At 43.8% G+C, this 23,182-nt stretch overlaps 1 protein-coding gene and 1 pseudogene across 1 annotated transcript in view; both read left to right on the top strand.

Moving 5' to 3' along the window:
* Positions 1 to 23,182, top strand: part of LOC126184028 (homeobox protein B-H1-like) — a 184,175-nt gene that overhangs the window by 88,822 nt on the left and 72,171 nt on the right. The window contains exon 2 of the mRNA XM_049926385.1: positions 14,988 to 15,204. Within this exon, the coding sequence (XP_049782342.1) occupies positions 14,988 to 15,204 (217 nt within the window). The remainder of the gene's footprint in view (positions 1 to 14,987; positions 15,205 to 23,182) is intronic.
* LOC126185479 (5S ribosomal RNA) lies at positions 20,323 to 20,440 on the top strand (annotated as a pseudogene).

Genomic DNA, 23,182 nt, shown 5'->3' with positions numbered 1-23,182 from the left:
AAATCTCATTCTGGAAACATCCCCCAGGCTGTGGCTAAGCCATGTCTCCGCAATATCCTTTCTTTCAGGAGTGCTAGTTCTGCAAGTTTCGCAGGAGAGCTTCTGTAAAGTTTGGAAGGTAGGAGGCGAGGTACTGGCAGAAGTAAAGCTGTGAGTACCGGCCGTGAGTCGTGCTTCTGTAGCTCAGTTGGTAGAGCACTTGCCCGCGAAAGGCAAAGGTCCCGAGTTCGAGTCTCGGTCGGGCACACAGTTTTAATCTGCCAGGAAGTTTCAAGTATTGCTCTTTCCTTCCTCGGAATGTGCAGGGACGACGGGCTTTCCTTATTGATTTACACTCTATTTTTCCCCACCACCCATGGTAAATCACTTGTCTGATCGTTGCAGTTGCAGGTATGTAGTACTTTGCTCTAAGCGTACGTGTCAGAATAACATTCACCACAACTGTAACCCTGCACAATACAGCTGTCATCACGTGCGCGGACAATATGGAGTGTGAGCAACAAGGAGAGCGCTGGTCGACGTGCTTTCTGTGGAAGGAGAGTGAAACACTGCCAATATTCACAGGCAATTGGTGGCAGTGTGTTTAGAGTGTGCACCACCACGATAAAGTACACTTGCTATAAGACAAGTCGGAGTCGGAAAATCATGGCTTCCATCGTCGAAGTTGGGTTCCAGGCACTGCCAAACCCCTCGTATATTCACGTGACTTGGCCCCTTTAACTTCTGTTGGCCCTCCTTGAGCCACTCTTTTGGAGCCTGCCGCACCCACCATTGGACAGCGGCTCGCAGGTCCTGGAAATCTGTAAAATGATGTATCAGAAGTCTCTTCATAGCCCTAATCGTAACTAGTAATCAGAAGCGGCCAAGTCCGATGAATACGGTGCGTGTGGCAGTACCTGGAAACCACATTCCAGCGATGGCGCCAGCGGTTTTCCGAATAGTATGGAGACGAGTGTTATCGAGTTACACCAGCTCGTTTCAAGACTGTGTACACTCTGCACACATTGAAACCAATCGTCTGTGAATATTCGCAGTGTTTATTCCCTCCTCCTATAGAAACCACGTCGTCTAACGTTGTCCTTGATGGTTCAAATGGTTCAAATGGCTCTGAGCACTATGCGACTTAACTTCTGAGGTCATCAGTCGCCTAGAACTTAGAACTATTTAAACCTAACTAACCTAAGGACATCACACACATCCATACCCGAGGCAGGATTCGAACCTGCGACCGTAGCGGCCGCTCGGCTCCAGACTGAAGCGCCTAGAACCGCTCGGCCACCCTGGCCGGCTGCTCAAGTTCCTCGCGACCTAACAGTAACGACTTGAGAGAGTTCGGCGCTACAAAAATGCAAACGCACTTCATCTACATCTACCGGGTGATCAAAAAGTCAGTATACATTTGAAAACTTAATAAACCACGGAATAATGTAGATAGACAGTTAAAAATTGACACACATGCTTAGAATGACATGGGGTTTTATTAGAATCCTTGATGCTGACACACTGTGTTGTCCCATCACGTAATGACAGCGGTTGAGCAATTGGGCTGTACTGTGCAGGGATTGCAGTTCTAGTGATAATCCTGCCACCTAAGGTTTAACCGAAGTACTAAACACTTGTTTCTGTAACTTTGGGTCAAACGGGGTATTTCATTTTGAACTCGCTGCGCCCGATACACACAGAGGGTGCGACAGAACAGCGCCAGTCTCCAACGTGGGGCTACGTACCAATGAGGAGTCGCTACATAAATGGCGCACAAAACAGGGACCATATTATGCTTCTGCCATAAGTCAGATCCAGCAGCCAAAATTATGCTTTGACGCCATAGACGGCGTTCAGGACAGGCACTACATGCTGCTTCCACCTGACGTCAGACAAATAGTTCGTAAACGAATATTCGTCCGCCAGTCGAGAATAAAAGCGAATGCACAGCTCCACTAGGCCAGTTGTCGCAGTCGCCATTTACTAGGTGCCATCGATTACAGGCAGCTGCCATCGGTTATCCGGCAGTCATCGAACAGCTGTTACATCGCCGCGGTGGTCGCACAGTGTCACGATAACTGCCGAGTGTCGTAGTGTGCGTTATTAACAGAGACAGAACTTAGATACTGTCACCAATAGCAGAGCCAGACTGGAATTCCTATTGGATTAATCGTCGTCCACTGAGTTAGGTTGAAACGCCCCCTTTGAAAAATTATATACACGACTGTGCTTAAACTGACACACAATATTTCTAGCGCAACGCAATCTATCAAAAATCCCTACAAAACAATGGCCCTGACTAACATTAACCTATACCTTTCACAAATCACTTACCTCACCAAAAATCTTCGTTCCTCGAACTACTGCAATACAGCGAGCGCCACTACTGCCAGCTAAATAAAAGATTCAAACTACGGAAGTCACTAACTACTGATAGGGATAGTTAGCAAATGAAAGATTTTAATAGAGAACAAACAATGTATTTACCTTAATAGTCATAATATATATATCAGTTCATGACATCCAGTCTAACAAATTGCAAAACTCCGCCATCTCTCTCCCCACATCCACCACTGCTGGCGGCTCACCTCCAACTGCGCAATGCTACGCGCTGTTCACATCCAGCTGCCGCTGCCCAACACTACAATGGCAGACAACAATGCAAACTAGCCACCGACTGCACATAGCACAGCCAGTGATTTTCATACAGAGCGCTACGTGGCATTACCAATATAAAAATCTAAACAGCCTACTTACAAGGTATACATCCAGTGCCACGCCTTCTCGTCGTCAAACTAAAGCTTAGTATTTGCATTAAGTTTTTAATGAATGATTTTTAATTGTTACTCATTGTGTTGTCACCAGTATTTTTGCCGTAGTGCTAATTGCCCCTGTGACAAGAGAGCTGCTGCGCGCAAGCATGCCAACTCAATACAGCGACTACTTTCTGTTATAGGGGGTTCGCTTCGGATAACTTTATGTTGGGCACCAAACTTATCTAGTGACTACAACAGAACTGTTTATTAAATCTAAGATAATTATTTCTAAACCTGTAATAAAATCTTCTCGAGTTTATTGCTGCATCAATTCCCAGTGCATCCGCGTCGTTTTCAGAAGATAGAAGAAGAAAGGATGTCTTACGAAACGTCGCGGACACTGAATTGTCCCGACAAGAAACCCTAGAAGATTTTATTCCATAGAGGTAACCATCATTTCATACATCTGGATCTGTTGAGTTGTAAAACAGTTCATTTAGTGGGACTGACACTGAGTGAATCGGGGGAAGATGGTAATCGGTGTGTGATGCCTATTTGCTAGCGTTACTTCACTGTGTCAAGAGAGCGCAGCACCAGACAGTGCAGCAGTTCCTTGAGTCCAAGTCGTTAGAGGCAAGCGGTAGGTGCAGTTATAACGGATATTTTTCATGTTTTGGAGCAAAAAACTGTGGAATGTATTAAAATTTACACTGTAAAATAATGTAAAATCTATTTAAAAATAGCAATAGTGATTTCTATTCATATGTATCAGTTCTAGGAGGATATTGGTGTTTAACGTCCCGTCGACAACGAGGTCATTAGAGACGGAGCACAAGCTTGGATTAGGGAAGGATGGGAAAGGAAGTCGGCCGTGCCCTTTCAAAGGAACCATCCCGGCATTTGCCTGGTGTGATCTAGGGAAATCACGGAAAACCTAAATCAGGATGGCCGGACGCGGGATTGAACCGTCGTCCTCCCGAATGCGAGTCCAGTGTGCTAACCACTGCGCCACCTCGCTCGGTGTATCAGTTCTAACCGAGTTTTTATTTTTATCTATTCTGTGTCTTGAACTACGTGTGCGTCCAGCTATTTCCCGTTAGCTGCCATATGGGAACGCATATTGCAACCTGCATCTCACCCCGATACCTGGGAAAGACGCCATATTTTATCTGTGGTAAGATGGACACTCGTAATACCTGTCTTTGTTCATTTATTTATTTGCAGACGATGCGTAGAAATTACGAAGAAGCATCCCAGTTGAACCAACGTAACTGTTGGATCTGGCATCTCAGAACCCAACACTCCTAATGAATCTGTAAGCGCAGAAATTGCATCTAAGCAAGTGTTGCAGCTAAAGCAGGGACCTGTAACCTAGTTTGAAAAGACTGCACCGATACCAGTTTTAGAAAGACCAGAGAAAAGGAGGAAGAAAGCTGCTTCGGTGTTGACAGCCCAGGAAACCCTGCGAAGTTTGAGAGAGCGCACCAAGAAAGACTGACACCAAAAACAGTAATCCAACCTCCAAACGAGAGGGAAAAGTAAGGTCGACTGCTGAAGATTGATTGTGTTGTGTGTAAAAGACACTGCTACGAAAAAAACGACCTGTAAGTGATCTGGATTCAGTGCACTCGCTGTAAGAAGTAGCTTCTTAAAACATACACCGATTAAGCAGATACTTGTAACGACTCTGCAGTAAAACCGTAAAATCAAATGTAGAATAGTCGGTAACTGCAAAACAAAATTTTATTTTTTATTACTTGACAAAATATATAATAAAATTGGTGATGGTACCACATTTATTTTGCCATCTTACCCCGATTTCGTTGTATACATCGGTTTTCTGGTTTGAAGAGACCTTGCCAAACATGAGTGATTAACTGAGTTTTTAAAATCCCAAAATTCCCCTCATAATTTCAAGTCGAAGCAAAGAGTATGGCATCTTCCCCAACGTACTATATACGTTTGTCGATTTTCTTGTTATGCGTGTTCAACATAAAGACAAAGGTCATCCATCAAACGTGGAAAATGATTTGAGCAGTCTACAGCGAAGCACTGATTATAATAGCATTTCGCCCTTGTCTCGTAGTATTCAAGAGCTGAAGAACTGCATAGCTCGGTTTATAAAGACAGACAGACAGACACTAATCATAGCCTGGTGTGAAATGTAGGCAGTGTCATAGGAACACGACCTTACTGAATATGTCAGAATGTGCAAAAACTGTAAACATGAGACTCAAATATCTCGAGGAAAACTTAATTATAAGATCTAAAGCTGCACCTGTTCGTGCTGGTCAATATGAAAACGATGAATACAGGTTTAACGTCCCGTCAACGTCCAGATTATTAGAGATGTAGCAGTAGCTCCTGTCGGACAATGGGTTCAGAAGATACTCGTTCATAAATGTTTTAGAAACCACGCAGGCATCCGTCTGGGGTTAATTAGGAAAATCGTGGAAAACCTAAATGAGGCTGGTCTTTCTTCCAAACACGAGTACAATAATTTCACTTTCGTGCAATTTTGCTTGGTAGACAACACACGCGAAGTGCATCTGATAAACTGAAGAATTTGAGGCAAATCTCTGCTCGCTGTGCTATTGAACGTTAGATGATATTTAGGTCGTATGCATGATTTAAATTCGCAACAGCCGGATAGGCGGAAGACAACGTGAATCGATTCGGATCCAGCCAAGAGAGAAAAGGGTGAGATGCAGCTCGCAGCTTAACCGGATTGTGATATTTAGACAATTAACTCCGCTATACGAGACTCCACATTAGAAACCGTTTGCACATCAGGAATAAAGTCTCGTACTAGCCATTAGTTGAATCCGTCCTTCAGAACCAGTACAAAAAACTATTTTTGTAGCTCATAAAAGTGACAGAGTCGAGTTTTGTGAACGACAACTTACCACACAAATTGTAATGCATTGTGGCCTCTCTCCTGCCTAAGTTCAGCTTTTGATGACAATTTTGCTCTTTTACGTAGTCATCATGTGTTACGAAGCCACGTGTGGTGTTACAAGAGCACCGCTTTGTACTTGAAAGCGGAAGCGTTCGTCATACACACGCAGATTGAAATCTGTGCAGCCAGTGGAAAGCTGCCGCAGGTTGCGGTGTGAACGTTTCCTCAGTGACACCACTACTTCTCTCTCTGTCGCTCACACACACACACACACAGATGAGAGATAAGCAAACCTGGCTAAACTAAACAGTCTGTAACACGACAGTTGTTCTCAGCATTGCAAGATCCGCAAAGTCCTCACAGGTAGAGTTTGCATTTACCTCCAAAAATAATAACGAGTTCATTCAGTCACCTCGGATGCTAGTCTACAAGTTAGCACTTCTCGAATATGTAAGACTCTGCCTGGAGTTGAATGATGCAAACGATAATTAAAAACCTCGCTCTCGCAGATGTGAAACGGATGCAGCGAAACAGGACTAAACAGCACTGTTTCGAAGGACAAACTTTGTGTCTCATCTGACAATGGAGAAACGGATCTTACCCGCAATTTCAGCTCTTGTCGAGACTACTGTAGAACAATTTTAACCATACTCGTCATATAAAATTTGAGAGCGAAGACCGTTTTCATGCGGGGGTGACAGCAGGGTTTGCCTTCTGCAACAAGTTTGGCAGAGCATTCAGCTCTAAAGATGTTACGCCAAACATATTTGTCCGGATGATATGTGACGGATAGTTCGTTTATACTGTAAAAAATGGTTCGAATGGCTCTGAGCACTATGGGACTTAACATCTGTGGTCATCAGTCCCCTAGAACTTAGAACTACTTAAACCTAACTAACCTCAGGACATCACACACATCCATGCCCGAGGCAGGATTCGAACCTGCGACCGTAGCGGTCACGCGGTTCCAGACTGAAGCGCCTAGAACCGCACGGCCACACCGGCCGGCGTTTATACTGTACAATTCATGGATGACGTCGATGTGTATTCCTACTGTGTCGTCCTTTAGTTTCTCTATTTTTATTTATTTATTTTTTCTTGTCGTAGCGAGTGCCTGTCTCTTGTCTAATTGCGATAAAATTATTAGCTAAGCTTCTTACAACTCTGCACGGAGGCAATAAGCAATATTTTTCAACTAAAACAAGGCAGAAACTGCAATCTTTATGTCGCTCTGTGACTTCTTTTGCGTTATGCTGTTGTTTGATGGTAGTTTTTTCCTGATAGGACAATACAGTGTCGAATTTCAATAAAAAAGGATGCATTACGTTCTTATTGTATTCCTCCATTCAGACACATGCATGTGTATTTCATTTTCAGAAATCATGTCATGTTGTAATAAGAAACACACTCAAATATGATAACTAATTTTTTTGCATTATTTTACACTTTCACTTGGTTTTTGTATCGTTGCTTTTATGGAAAAAGCTGTACGTATTACTCGAGATCTTACGTTACACAAATTCCATTACGCTTTTGATGACGAATCCTGTTAAATTGCGGAAAATGGATGCTGTAATTTCGGGATAATTGTAGTGTTCACTTCCCTGAAAAATAAGAAACTTTAAAAAACTTCCTGTACCTTATTTCCAGCTAGTTACTTGAGATAATTACAATTAATTACACGTCTCGAACTTCGCTTTGTGTTTAACGTCATACCATTCCAACTGCATTCGAGATTAACTTAAACTAATATAATGGTGGGAGAGAGTTTCGCTGCCTGTTATCGGCTGTGCACAGCTTGTCTGGTGAAATCTTCCCAGTTAATCAGCCACGTAAACTTACAATGAGATACAACACTACCCGAGGTAGGTGAGGGTGGTTCACACTTCTAGATGGCAGCTTTTATGTAGGTTTTTCCAACCATTACTCGGTGATTATTCGTCGAGTATGCTGTTTGAGAAGAGTTCGTAGGGAAAAAGTCATACATTATAATTAAAAGACCAAGTTAAGGACCTCAAGTACGTTGACGTGACGTAAGGACGGCAATGTTTATGTGGGAAGCCTTCAAAGCTCGGAAATTGATGTGCAGTGATATATAAGTACTTGAAAATAATCATACTAGAATGATATTTTGTAAAAAAGTGACTCCTGCGGCACTGTTTTATGTTAATGAATTACGGGTTACGAACAAAAACAACTGTACTCAAGTATCATAACTGAGATTTATTAGTACAATAACGAACTGAAGTAGATTACCTAGTGATAAGAAGGGGTGTTAGAAAATCACAGAGCACAAATGAAACAAAAATGTAGTAAAAGTAACTAATTAACATATTAAAACAATGGATAATTAAGGGCAACCTTCCGTAGTTAAGAGCTGTAAAATGAGACAGATTGGGCTAATTAAGAACTCTACGTACAACTTAATTGACAAATGGCTTTTGCCTCGTGCTAAGATGTAGACAACACTTCAAATTTTCTACCTAACATACTTAATATCCCCTATGACACGAAAACATTTAAGCTGCATAACACAGATATCATCCCTATCTAAGTGTTTATTAAGGCAGCTAATGTATAATGTTTACCTTCTGTTTCCTCGTAGATGCAAGTTCATCTGCTTTCCAACTTTTCGGTACTTCTGGGAACGAGTGAGGCTAGTGACACAGAATAGTATTTAAAATAATTTAAATTTCGTAGCAGGACTGTTCCTCACGTTGTACGTTGAAGAGTAACTGCAGAGACTGAAAGGAAGAATAGTGAAACAAACCAATAAAACTGATTACGTTATTTTCAACCAGAAAGGTACTTGGTGAAATTTTATTATTCCTTAGCTAGTTATCTGTTCTGAGCGTGACACAGCAAACTCGTGTACTGCAAATTGCAACTATCTTGAGGCATGGTTACAGCCACAGGTACGCTTGCACGCAGTATCGGCATTGATCCATTCAGTGGTAGAGTACAGGTGATGGAAGAAACGGGGTAATCTCGCGAAACGGACGTGTTCTGAAGAGCCAACACAATGCTACGGCCGGGAGAACAGAAGGCGCAACATGTGTGTGACGGTCACAAGTCACGCAGCGCGGAGATACCAAGGGCAAAAAAAGGAAAAGAAGAGGAAAAAAATCAACTTTAGACGTACGTGCTCTGAAGCTTTGCCTGTCCAGTTCAAATGGTTCAAATGACTCTGAGCACTATGCGACTTAACTTCTGAGGTCATCAGTCGCCTAGAACTTAGAACTAATTAAACCTAACTAACCTAAGGACATCACACACATCCATGCCCGAGGCAGGATTCGAACCTGCGACCGTAGCGGTCGCCCGGCTCCAGACTGTAGCGCCTCGAACCGCACGACCACTCCGGCCGGCGCCTGTCCAGTTCCATCTCATTAACTACTTCATTAAATTACGCTAACTACATCTGTCAACATTTGTTGCTTTCGTAAAGTTCTGCGTTAATTTCACTGAATTTCTCTTTTTGTTGCTTTTGAAATGGTCATCTGCTAACAAAGTGTGTCGTCACTTTCCTCCTCTTGCGCATGAGACAACTGCGTTGCACGAGGGGCGCTCAGTAAGTAATGCAAACACATTTATTTCCTCAGCCAGTTATGTCCAAAATTTTGAATTTGTTGTAGGACATCTTAGAATATTCCCGCTTCAGCCCCTAAAGTTTCATTAAGTTCCGATATGTGGTGGCGCTATACGTGGCCTTCAAAATGGCGTCTGTGACGGAGGTGCGTTCCCAGTAGAGAGCTGTCGTTAAGTTTCTTTTGACCGAAAACCAGAGCACCGCAGATATTCAGTGTCTACGGAGACCTAACAGTGAACAAAAGCACGGTGAGTTGTTGGGCAAGGCGTCTGTCAGCATTGCAACATGGTCGCGCAAACATGTCCGATCTCCCGCGTGCCGGCCTTCCGCACACAGCCTTGACTCCTGCAATATTGGAACGTGCGGACCCTCTCGTTCGAGGTGATCGACGGATCACAATCAAACACTTCACTTGTCCATGAGAAAGCACAAGTCTGAGCACCCGAGAGAAGGTGACAAAATTTTATCAGACTGTTCTTCCTCAACTACCCTACAGCCCGGTTCTCTCGCTTCCGGCTTGTATTTGTTTGGCCAAATGAAGGATACACTTCGAGGGAAGCAGTACGTTGACGTTGGTGATGGAGAGGCTATTGATGCAGCAAGACGTTGGCTCCTAAGTCGGCCAGTAGAGTGGTACCATGCGAGCGTAGAGACAACCCCCCCCCCCCGCCCTTACCCCCCCCCCCCCCCCGGACCTCATAGTAAGGTAGGGCAAGGCAGTCGCATTGAACGGAGATTATGTTGAAAAATAATGTTTCGTAGCCAAAAGAGTGGGGAATAATATGGTGTACTGGATTCCTGAATAAAACCAATCTGCTTTCAGAAAAAATCGTGTTTCCTTTCGTGCAAGACCAATTTGACACATCATGGTACAACTTTTCGTCGGGAAACCAAAACTGGGTTGGATATGCGTTAGGTAAGGGAACACTAAAGTCTCGTACAGCTCTGCTGTTCCGCAGTCGGCTATCCTGATTGATTTATTTATATTTGTAACTTAACAGCTGTAACACATTTAAAGAAGTGTTTTTTCGCCATCAACTGTGCATATTAACTATATTTTTGACCAGTTTCGGTAATTTGAGCCATCATCATTAGAATAAAAAGGTGTTCCAACTGATGTACTGCAATTTCTTCCAGTGATCATGGTTTAAATAACCGAAACCGGTCAAGAGTAAAGTTAAATATTGACAGCTGACGGCGAAAAAATGCTTTTATTTAAACATTCTAATTGAGATTTATCGTGGTTGCCATAAATTACCTAAGAAAAATGGCGGGATGGTTACTATTATGAGGCCACTACCAACTACCTGTTCCATCCATGTCAGAATAGACCTGCAGGTATGGACGTGCCTATATATATGAATTATGTTATTTTTGTTGTTCTTAAATTATAATTTCATGGTATTTCCAGTATCCGCGTAAAAGTGATCAACAGATAAATAGAACTAATGCTACTACTACAGTCCACTTCCAGATATGGAGAGATATTTCCAATGACATCTTCTTTTTAGCTTCTAGTACATTGTAGTGTACAAGAAGGACGGACTAATTTCTGGTTACAGTCTTCATTTATTTTCCTGTTTTTCTCTTTATGACTGAATGAGGTCAAAATGCACTCCTGTGCATGTTTAGTCCTATTCATACTCGAAATAAAATCTGCGGATTACTCATCTCTGGCTAATCAGAATCGTGACGAGGATCTTTACACTCGCCGTCAATTTCCCTGTGGCAGAGTATGCAAATCAAATCCACATGTAGCTTAGCCCAGTATAATGTTCGCCGAGGTAAAATACGTCTGTCATATTCGTAGAATGTTCAAAAAAATGGCTCTGAGCACTATGGGACTTAACATCTTAGGTCATCAGTCCCCTAGAACTTAGAACTACTTAAACCTAACTAACCTAAGCACATCACACACATCCATGCCCAAGGCGGGATTCGAATCTGCGACCGTAGCAATCACGCGGTTCCAGACTGAAGCGCCTAGAACCGCACGGCCACCGCGGCCGGCAAGAATGTCGGAGTATGAATCTACATTATGATGGTCAGTTAATGACCACGAAGTTTCAAAACTTCACTTTAATTACAAAACTGTCAATTGCGCTCGTGGTCATGTAATCTCAAAGCGTGCTAATAAAGAGTCCTCAGACCACGAAACCACTCTTACTGCCGATTCATAGATCGAACCTGTTTATATTGACTAGCACACTGCGTACCGTAAGTTCAGCGCTCTACAAAATTTCCCCTTCAAGGGCCAGTTTACTCTTTACGGTACTGCTTCGCTGTTTTCTATGTTAAAACGCTGCCTGCCACTGTCTTCCGGTGGTTTTTGTGATGTATCGTAATCTGACATATGATCATAAAAATATAATAAAGCGTTTACAATGTTTATAGGAGCGTTGAAAGCTACACTTTTGAAAAAACTTTTTGTGTGATATCACAAGTAAGACATGGCTGCAAGTGATAAAAGGCAACATTACAGCTCAATAAGTCACTCAATGTTTGGACTTCTAACGCCATCACCGCGCGGGGTAGCGCAGTGGTTAGCACACTGGACTCGCATTCGGGAGGACGACGGTTCAATCCCGTCTCCGGCCATCCTGATTTAGGTTTTCCGTGATTTCCCTAAATCGCTTCAGGCAAATGCCGGGATGGTTCCTTTGAAAGGGCACGCCCGATTTCCTTCCCTACCTTCCCTCACCCGAGCTTGCGCTCCGTCTCTAATGACCTCGTTGTCGACGGGACGTTAAACACTAATCTCCTCCTCCTCTAACACCATCTACAAAACCCATACCTAGGAAATACCGTCCACGACTTTGATGAGTTTGATAAACCACTAGTTGCAGCACTTCGAGAACTGCAGCCATACAGAGCAAAACAGCTCACACAGTCTCTTGAGAAACGGAGTAAGAAATAAGAGGACAACCTCAGGAAAGGGGGATTTTTCGAGACACAATCGCTGGGAAACTGCAAACTACCTGGCATAGGATCAGTCCAATCCCTACCCTACCCAGAATACATTCAGTTCTCGCAATAGGAGTAAGAAAGAGTATATTTTCATGACTCGCTGTCGAGGAGGTCAAAACAATGGAGCGCGAACTCAGACTGGAGTAGAATGCAGTAGGAAACTCACCATTTCCTTTTCAACGTAATCATAGAGGCATTCGCCTTTGATTTCAAACGCGACTCAAGCCGCTGAAGACGGAATTTCTGCTTGCAATTTTAGAGTTCCGTATCTCAGTGAGTAAAAACGAAGCTATTGTAGGATGTATGTGTATCTGTATGGCTGTCTGTCCTTGCGACTGTTCAAAATTCTTTTTCTCAGTATCGGGTAGACGTATCAAGTTAAAATTAAGGTTACATATTAAGGTCTACGGTTCCTTGTCGCTGTAAAAAAGTGAAGTTTCTACGTCAATGCAATCAAAACATACGGCCATTTATGTCATATTTTGATACGTACAAACTCTCTCATCTAAACCTAACCTACAAGGTACTTTTTATTGACCTAGAATCATGAAATTTGCAATAAAAGAAGATTTTTATACTATAACCAAAGGAAAAAGCCCGAAAATCGTTAATTTTTGATTATATCACATGAAGAAAGTTGAAACTTCCTGGCAGATTAAAACTGTGTGCCCGACTGAGACTCGAGCTCGGGACCTTTGCCTTTCGCACTTGCCCGCGAAAGGCAAAGGTCCCGAGTTCGAGTCTCGGTCGGGCACACAGTTTTAATCTGCCAGGAAGTCTCATATCAGCGCACACTCCGCTGCAGAGTGAAAATCTCATTCTGGAATCATGAAGAAAGTTCTTTGTCATTTGTTATGTGATTTTCTGTCTGTCCACGCGTCTGTTATGCCTCCTCTTCCTCTGAAACGGGTAAAGGTTTCAAGTTGAAATTTATGTCACATAATAAGGTCTATGATCGGTAGGCGAGTAGTAAACGTAAGCTTCTATGCCATTGCAATCGAAAGATATGACTGTTTATGTCACATATTTTGATACTCGCGAATTCATTCGTCAAAACCTATGCGGTACTTCCCACTGGTCGATAATCGTGAAATTTGGCAAGAAGCAAGGTTTCACCGTAAAAAAAGGGAAAACGCGGAAAATTGTCAATTTGCAATTATATTACACACAAAAAATTTATCATTCATTATCTGACTGCCTGTCCGTAAGCCCGTCCCTCAGTTAAGCCCCTTGTTTCTCAAAGACGGGTTGACGTATCGAGTTGAAATTTATGTCACGTGCTAAGGTCTATAGTCCCTTAGCGGTATTACGAAAGTTGTCTTCTAAGTCAGTGCATTCAAAAAAATAAGGCCATTCGCAAACTCACTCATCAAAACGTGTAGGGTACTTCCCGTTGGTCTCGAATCATGAAATTTGGCAGGAAGACAGGTTTCATAATACAAGTAAAGGAAAAAATCGGAATGTGTTACCCAACTGTGTTGTTGTTGTGGTCTTCAGTCCAGACACTGGTTTGATACAGCTCTCCATGCTACTCTACCCTGTGCAACCTTCATCTCCCAGAACGTACTGCAGCCTACATCTTTCTGAATCTGCTTAGTGTATTCATCTCTTGGTCTCCCTGTACGATTTTTACCCTCCACGCTGCCCTCCAATACTAAACTGGTGATCCCTTGATGCCTCAGAACGTGTCCTACCAACCGATCCCTTCTTCTAGTCAAGTTGTGCCACAAATTTCTCTTCTCTCCAATTCTAATCAATACCTCCTCGTTAGTTATGTGATCTACCCATCTAATCTTCAGCATTCTTCTGTAGCACCACATTTCGAAAGCTTCTATGCTCTTCTTGTCCAAACTATTTATCGTCCATGTTTCACTTCCATACACGGCTACACTCCATACAAATAGTTTCAGAAACGACTTACTGACACTTAAATCTATACTCGATTTTAACAAATTTCTCTTCTTCAGAAACGCTTTCCTTGCCATTGCCAGTCTACATTTTATATCCTCTCTACTTCGGCCATCATCTGTTATTTTGCTCCCCAAATAGCAAAACTCCTTTACTACTTTAAGTGTCTCATTTCCTAATCTAATTCCCTCAGAATCACCCGATTTAATTCGACTACATTCCATTATCCTCGTTTTGCTTTTGTTGATGTTCATCTTATATCCTCCTTTCCAGACACTGTCCATTCCGTCCAACTGCTCTTCCAAGTCCTTTGCTGTCTCTGACAGAATTACAATGTCATCGGCGAACATTAAAGTTTTTATTTCTTCTCCATGGATTTTAATACCTACTCCGAATTTTTCATTTGTTTCCTTTACTGCTTGCTCAATATACAGATTGAACAACATCGGGGAGAGGCTACAACCCTGTCTCACTCCCTTCCCAACCACTGCTTCCCTTTCATGTCCCTCGACTCTTATAACTACCATCTGGTTTCTGTACAAATTGTAAATGGCCTTTCGCTCCCTGTATTTTACCCCTGCCACCGTCAGAATTTGAATTATCCAACCACAGACTTGAAATTAAAACATTATCGAAAGTCTCGGAATCTTGCCAGTATTAGTGTCGATAAGAGGCAAAAATCGCCGATATCCTCGACTCCGGGAATTGACGCACTGTCTATATACGTAACTTCGTTTATGCGAAACCTTCAGAGCGTGAGTTCTCCTCGCAGCCGCTAATTTTTGTACAGGTTCCCTGTGGGCTACAATATTTTATCTGTTTTCTCGTGTATATACTATAGCTTGTCCATTAAAAAAATAATACCAATATGAACTTACTGTTGCAGGACACAAAGAGGACGAGAGCAAGGGCGGCCACGGATCGAGCAGCGCCCTGGCCAAGAAGCAGCGCAAGGCGCGGACGGCCTTCACCGACCACCAGCTGCAGACGCTGGAGAAGAGCTTCGAGCGCCAGAAGTACCTGAGTGTCCAGGACCGCATGGAGCTGGCCGCCAAGCTCAGCCTCACCGACACACAAGTCAAGACGTGGTACCAGAACCGCAGGTAAACACAGCTCATTTCAACGCCTCCTCTCATATTTCTGTCTTAATTTTCAGTATACACTACTACGTAAGTCGTTTCCCTCAGACAGATCGAAAGCTGCCCAACTACCCGTTTGTCTTGAATCTGATTTCATAACTAATAAGGCTCCGGTACGAATGCCCTGAAACATATTCTTTCTTTGCAAAACGTTGACCAATAAACTAACAGCAACGTGATATGACTTCTACTGATGAAAGATTAGGTAGCAAGTAGACTTTCATAGCGCAACGGAATATATGACGGGACCTCTAACATGTGTTTTGGGCAACGGCCTTGCCGCAGTGGATTCACCGGTTCCCGTGAGATCACCGATGTTAAGCGCTGTCGGGCGTGGCCGGCACTTGGATGGATGACCATCCAGGCAGCCATGCGCTGTTGCCATTTTTCGGGGTGTACTCAGCCTAGTGATGGCAATTGAGGAGCTACTCGACCGAATAGTAGCGGCTTCGGTCAAGATTACCATCATAACGACCGGGAGAGCGGTGTGCTGACCCCACGCCCCCTCCTATCCGCATCTTCCACTGAGGATGAGACGGCGGTCGGATGGTCCCGGTAGGCCACTCGTGGCCTGAAGACGGAGTGCTTTGTACACTACACACACACACACACACACACACACACACACACACACACACACACACACACACACACACTCGTGTTACACTAATGCAAAATTAGAACAAAAATATTCAAATATTCTAACACGACCTATAAGGTACTTTCGTATTCTCTTATAGAGAAAACGTGTGCTCTACAGACGTAAACTGCACCTGTATTGCTAACACCCAATATTAGGAAGCATGAATGACCAAGTAACCAAATCCCGATGTCTTCAGAACTGAAGTAGGTGTCTCGAAGCTTTTAGAAGTAGAAACTTATATTTACTGAAAACTGGATGTAAACAAGGAAGATATTCCATTTGCCAGTATCAGTTTCTCATTGTATAAGGAGCAGTCAAATGAAAACCGAATACCCGGCACAACGGGACCATGTAATGTTTCGATTCAGAGGTAATCACCACACACGTTAAGACATTTATCCCACTGGGAGACGAGAGGATCAATTCCTGTTTTGTAGAAAGCTATCTGCCAATGACCGATCCAGAACCGCACCCGTCTTGTAATTCCTTGTCCGACTGAAATCGACATCCACACACGTCTTTCTTCAGGTCGCCAAAGACGTGAATATTACACGGTAAAAGATTGGTGCTATATGGAGGGTGTTGCAGTGTTTGCCAACCAAATCGCTGCAACCTAGCCTTGCCCTATTGGCACTGTGGGGGAAGGCGTTATCGTGCAACTTATCGAAGCTTGTGTGAACAGCTTCGGATTTCTTTGATGTGGAAGATGTGGGATTTTTCCACTGTTGGCTTTGGCGTTTGCCCTCAGGCTCTAAATGGTGGCACCACGTAATTTCATGATGACCTCTCCCTCGAGAGTGGAACTATAATCAGTGCGCAACGCTACGAAGATACTTTGCAGAAACTGCGACGTGTTATAAAGTCAAAACATCCAGGAATGCAGTCGGACGGAATGACCTGTTACACGATAACGCCCGCACTCATACTGCTCATCGGAAGTAGATTACGCTTCAGCGATATGGTTGGGAAACACTGCAACATCCTCCGTACAGCTGTATCTTTCGCCGTGTGATTTTCATGTCTTTTGCGACCTGAGAAAGACATGCATGGACATCGGTTTCAGTCGGCGAGGAAGTTCAAAAGTGGGTGCTGTTATGGATCCTTCAGCAACCGACCGTGTTCTACGAAACAGGAATTGCTCATATCATCTCCCTGTTGTTCTCCGTTAGCGGCTGACAGCAGTTATTACTTGTCATGCCTTGTACTCGGTCCGATACAATAATTTTTAATATATCCTGACGTGGATGGAACTCTCAGTTAATGAAGGTGAAACATGGTATGAACTCCATGCCTACATGCTACACGAACCATACCTTATAATTTTTATGACATCACTCAGGAAGCATTGTAGTCAGACGTAGGGTTTACTTCTGTGTCACAGGAAATTGTGTTTGTTCCAGGAAATTTTAAATAGCCTGTTCATAGTTCACAGAGTTATACTGTCCAGTCAGGAATTTTTCACCATCGTGTGTTCTCGTGTTTTCTCCAGTAGGACACCGTTGCGTTGATAGAAGTTGCATCAATATCCCGGTAAAAATGTGCAGCAAAAGACTCTCTCTGTTGCTTTGTATCACCTGCTGAAAATCTTCTTTCGTCATCTTTAACCGTTTTGTTACATTTGTGGTTTCCATGTAGGTAAGCTTTGATGTAAATTTATGCTTATAACGAAAGTATAACTATCACTTAAAAAGTACACTTCACATCGATGGTAAATCTTAAATTAAGAATCCGAACAAGAATTGGAGCAGTTGACATTACTTACACCTTACGGATGGGGCTAGTGGAGACCGTGAGTTGGTTTCATTGTCTACACTTTTGAGACTTACTTAGCTCCCTCGGGTAGTGTTACTGTTCCTTATTCAGCTTTTATTATTATTATTATTATTATTATTATTATTATTATGGTGTGCGTCCGGTTCAAAGTGAGGTCGTTTCACTCTCATACCGGCAGAGATTTATGGAAAGATGGTCCGTTGGTTTGCTGAGTTCACATTCCTGTGTTTGCCTGAAGTGTTAGGAAATTAATGCAGACTTTAAATGACGATGGCCATATGGGGGATTTGCACCTAGGTCTACCCGAACACAAACAAATGAGCTGTGGCACAGTACTCCTTAAGATGATGTTTAGCAAAAATGCAAAGAAATAAACATCCTCCAACTAAAAAAAAATAAAACATTGTTAGCTGAGCTATATTGGGGAGCGGCGGAGGACTGTTTAACATTTTTATAAAGCTCTTGCGTCCCTTAGATAAGATTCGTCAGAAGTGTTGCTGATATTAAGGTATCGTATCTGGTAAAGGATCAATGGTACGAAGGATTGATATCGAAAATGGGACAGATTTAGTCGTACTTCCAGACGCTATAAATGTGCGGACTGGAATTTATTTACATGCTACAAAGGCCACTAACGTCAGTAGCTGTGGTTACAGGTGTGCGTGTTTGTCGAGCTTAACATGTTAGTGGCGTCTCTCACAACCTGGAAAACGATTGACGCAAGAGGTTACCCAAGTTCCTTTTGTACATAAACGTGATTGTACGCTCGCAAACAACTATTTCGGGCGAAAGAGGCAAATACACACCTACACACTCGTGATGTGGTGACGATCAATTCTGTGAATGAGTATGTTCGCAAGCAACGTTTCTTCTCATCGCAGATCGCTAAAATGGAGGAATAGTAACCTGCATAACACTGATTTATGTTTCGGTTCAGAAGATTTAATTCCAGATTCTGTGTGATCCTTTAAATTGTCCTGTAACAAACCCAGAAGATCTATTTTTTCATCGTTCTTAAAGCCTAGTCACGGACATCTCATAAACTCGTTATCGTTAGTCACGAACATAGAAGTGCCGACCACTGTCCTGGTTATCGACATGTCAATACTCAACAAAGCAAAGCACAAATAGAACCAAGAGAAAATTTACGATCCGATAACAACTATAATTTGTAGCCGAAAAAGACCACTTCGAAGATTTTTTCTGCGTGTGCATCACAGCCTGGATAACTTTATTTCTTGAGCTAAAAGTGCGTAATAGGTGTGGATACGTCATCGTAAACGGTAAAAGACAGCAATAACATGCCATGTACAGTTACTGATATCATGGTGTCCAATGTACACTACCTCGGAATAACTACCGATTAACCAAAGTAGTATGACCACCTATTTCGAAGCGTGTTGGTCCGCCTTTGGAATGCAATGCAGCAGCAGTTCTAAGTGGCATGTATTCGACAAGTCCTTAGTAGGTTTCCAAAGGTTGGGGCTATGTGGAACCATATGTCTACGCACAGGTCACGCAATGCTTGTAAATTATTAGGACTTGGTGTTTCGTTGGCGCGATGAAGACTACAGATAGCGGCCCACAAGTGTTCCACCGGTTTAAGAATTTGGTGTCCGAAACTTGAATGTGAGTTCATTATCAAGCTCCTCAAACCGTTGTAGTGCGATTCTGGCCTTGTGACACGGACAGTTATCCTGCTGGAAGAAGCCACCTCGGTCGGGGAAGACACTAAACACGAAGGGTTCAAATGGCTCAGAGCACTATGGGATTTAACTTCTACGGTCATCAATCCCCTAGAACTTAGAACTACTTAAACCTAACTAACCTAAGGACATCATACACACCCATGCCCGAGGCAGGATTCGAACCTGTGACCGTGGCGGTCGCGCGGTTCCAGATTGTAGCGCCTAGAACCGCTCGGCCTCTCAGGCCGGCAACACGGAGGGATGCAGATGGTCCACAATAACGTTCACGTAGTTCACAGGTGTCATAGCGCCGTCGATTGCTACTACAGTCCTACAGAAGCACAAGTGAACATCCCCACAGAGTAACATTGCTCCGACGTCCTGCGTCTGTGGAGTGGTGCATGTTTCGATCAGCCGTTCACTCAGATAACGGCGTATCCGGGCACGACCGTCGACATGCCGCAATCAGAAATGTGAATCATCCGATCAGATGACATGTATCCATTTATCTACGGTGCTCTGGAACACTTGTGGCTGCTCTAGAATGGTACACCGACGTCAGATCTGCCACAGATTGCCGCCTATGATGCTTGACAGAGGAGGAAGGCCTCTGACATTCACGTCATGAGGTGTGGGCGTCCAGACCCTTGTCTCCTATACGTGTCCTTCAGACACTTTCCACAGATGCTACGACAGTAGTGTGCGAACAGCTGATCAGCTTCACTTTGTCCGAGTCGCTTGTATCAGTGCATTTTCGGTTTTGCAGCCGTATCGTCGCTCGAAAGAATCCCCATGCATGCATGAACGAAGGAACATTGCATTGAACTTCTGAACAACACAGGAACTGCAGTATCGTACGAATCCCCATTCGTCTCTGTTGTGTTAATATACGAGGGCCTGCTAAAACGTATTTCCTCCGAAATTTTTAGATGAAAACCCCTAAAGTTTTTGAAATAATACGAACGTTATTAACATTCTGCCAACGGCCTTGCCGCAGTGGTAACACCGGTTCTCGTCAGATCACCGAAGTTAAGCGCTGTCGGGCTGGGTTAGCACTTGGATGGGTGACCATCCGATCTGCCGAGCGCTGTTGGCAAGCGGGGTGCACTCAGCCCTTGTGAGACAAACTGAGGAGCTTCTTGATTGAAAAGTAGCGGCTCCGGTCTCGGAAACTGACATACGGCCGGGAGAGCGGTGTGCTGACCAGCCCCTCCATATCCGCATCCAGTGACGACTGTGGGCTTAGGATGACACGGCGGCCGGTCGGTACCTTTGGGCCTTCATGACCTGTTCGGGAGGAGAGATTATTAACATTCCACACTTTACTCTTCATGTCTGCATGTCTGTCTCAACATAGTCATCATGGCGACGAACACATTTTCCCAACGAGAGACCAGTTCGTTGATGGAGGCACAACCTCGCCTCTGCTTGCACCACTTCATCACTATCAAAGTGAAATCCTTTAAGGTGTTCTTTAGCGACCCAATGTTTCGAAAACAAATGAAAATCGTGTGGCGCCACGTCAGGACAGTATGATCGATGAGAGTGAACGTAAGGCGTCGGATCGTTGCAGATGTCGCAGCTCTCGTGTGTGGTCTGGCATTGTCATGCTGAAGGAGAGGGTGCTCCCTGTGTGGACGATCTCTTCGAACTCGAAATTCGAGTTTAGCATGCTGTTCCTCACGCACAGACATAGTTACGTTACACACCGCCACTTTACACGCTACAATTCGGAGCCCTCTAGTAGCAGAGGGTTGGAACTTGATTCGACCGAGTAATATGCATAACACGTAGTACTTGAACCGAGATTGCGAAGAGGATAAAAAATTGGGAGGCATTAGTTTTCAGCACGCCCTCGTACTTTCCTTGCCACGTCATGTGCTCGCATCTCCACCAGAAGAGTTTCAGTGTTCATAATGTTTGGGTTCATCAATTTATATCAGCAACCTACACCTACGTGCCTCACATAACTAAAGTGTAACTAAAGCAAATCTTGGTATTTGGTTCAATGTTGTACTACTGCGAATCAGCGACTTATAATGGAAAAGAGATTGTTCAAATGGTTCAAATGGCTCTGAGCACTATGGGACTTAACTTCTGAGGTCATCAGTCCCCTAGAACTTAGAACTACTTAAACCTAACTAACCTATGCCCGAGGCAGGATTCGAACCTGCGACCGTAGCGGTCGCGCGGTTCCAGACTGTAGCGCCTAGAACCGATCGGCCACCCCGGCCGGCAGGCTCTACTTAATCACGGGGGAAAACATTAATAGGTCGAATCCTGTAAAAGATACCTAATACCTCGCAGTGAGTTATTTGAAAATTACAATAACCAGTTTTCAGACACTAATCTTCTGCCGGCCCACGGCGCTCTCGCGGTTCTAGGCGCGCAGTCCGGAACCGTGCGACTGCTACGGTCGCAGGTTCGAATCCTGCCTCGGGCATGGATGTGTGTGATGTCCTTAGGTTAGTTAGGTTTAAGCAGTTCTAAGTTCTAGGGGACTGATGACCACAGCTGTTAAGTCCCATAGTGCTCAGAGCCATTTGAACCATTTGAACCACTAATCTTCTAATATTTTTCAGACCCAAAAATAACACTTCCGTAGAGGTACTGATCGTAATATTACATTTACAGTAACTCGTACATGGGCATATATGTACTCATTCTTTCGACGCTCCATACGCCAATTGGACAATCGAGCGAAGTTACACAGTGGTTAGGAAAATGGAGTCGAACTCGGGAGGACGGCGACTCAAATGCCTGTTCGGCCCCATAGATTTAGGTTTTCCGTGCTTTTCCTAAATCACTTCAGGCAAACGTCCATATGATTCCTGTGAAAAGGACACTGCCGATTTCCTTCCCGATCCCTCCTCAATCCGAGCTCGCGATCCGTGTGTAATGATCACATCGTCGACGGGACATTAAACACTGTCTTCCCTCCTCGGTTTTATTTACGCATACTTGGCAGAGCTAAACATTTATATGGCTGCCATCTTATGTTTACGACGTGATGTTATTGCGAGCATCCGAAGCCTTAAAGATCTGTCTAGACTACGCGAAATGGCGAGATGTGAAACTCTGTGTGAAAACAGTGTGAAAAAGTACAACGTAGCACGCAGCGAAGTGAGAACTGGGTGATCGACCACTGCAGCGGCATGAGGACAAACACGCAGGAGGCATCCTGGTTAAGACTCCGACGAAGTTCTTCGGCAAAGAGAAGCATCCTCGGTGTTGAAACTTCTTGGCAGATTAAAACTGTGTGCCCGACCGAGACTCGAACTCGGGACCTTTGCCTTTCGCGGCAAGTGCTCTACCCAAGCACGACTCACGCCCCGTCCTCACAGCTTTACTTCTGCCAGTACATCGTCTCCTGCCTTCCAAACTTTACAGAAGCTCTCCTGCGAACCTTGCACAACTAGCACTCCGAAAGAAAGGATATTGCGGAGACATGGCTTAGCCACAGCCTGGGGGATGTTTCCAGAATGAGCACTTGCTCGCGAAAGGCAAAGGTCCCGAGTTCGAGTCTCGGTCCGGCACACAGTTTTAATCTGCCAGGAAGTTTCATATCAGTGCACTCTCCGCTGCAGAGTGAAAATCTCATCCTCGGTGTTATTGATAACAGGTTTTGTTAAATAAATAGTAACTTAGAGGCTTGCATGCTTTTAATTCCTGATAATAAGCACCAGCGGCTTGAAACAAGTTATCTATTTATGTATTTATTTTACCCAGGAAGATTAGGGCCTTCAGGTCATTTCTCACATCTAACCCCACATCCTTAGTTACCCCATATCACAATATGCACTGTACATGTGCAGTTCATAATGATAATAATAACACT

The sequence above is a fragment of the Schistocerca cancellata genome, chromosome 4, assembly GCF_023864275.1.
Source record: "Schistocerca cancellata isolate TAMUIC-IGC-003103 chromosome 4, iqSchCanc2.1, whole genome shotgun sequence".
Classification (NCBI taxonomy): Eukaryota; Metazoa; Arthropoda; class Insecta; order Orthoptera; family Acrididae; genus Schistocerca; species Schistocerca cancellata.
This window is presented reverse-complemented; position numbering and strand designations above follow the sequence as displayed.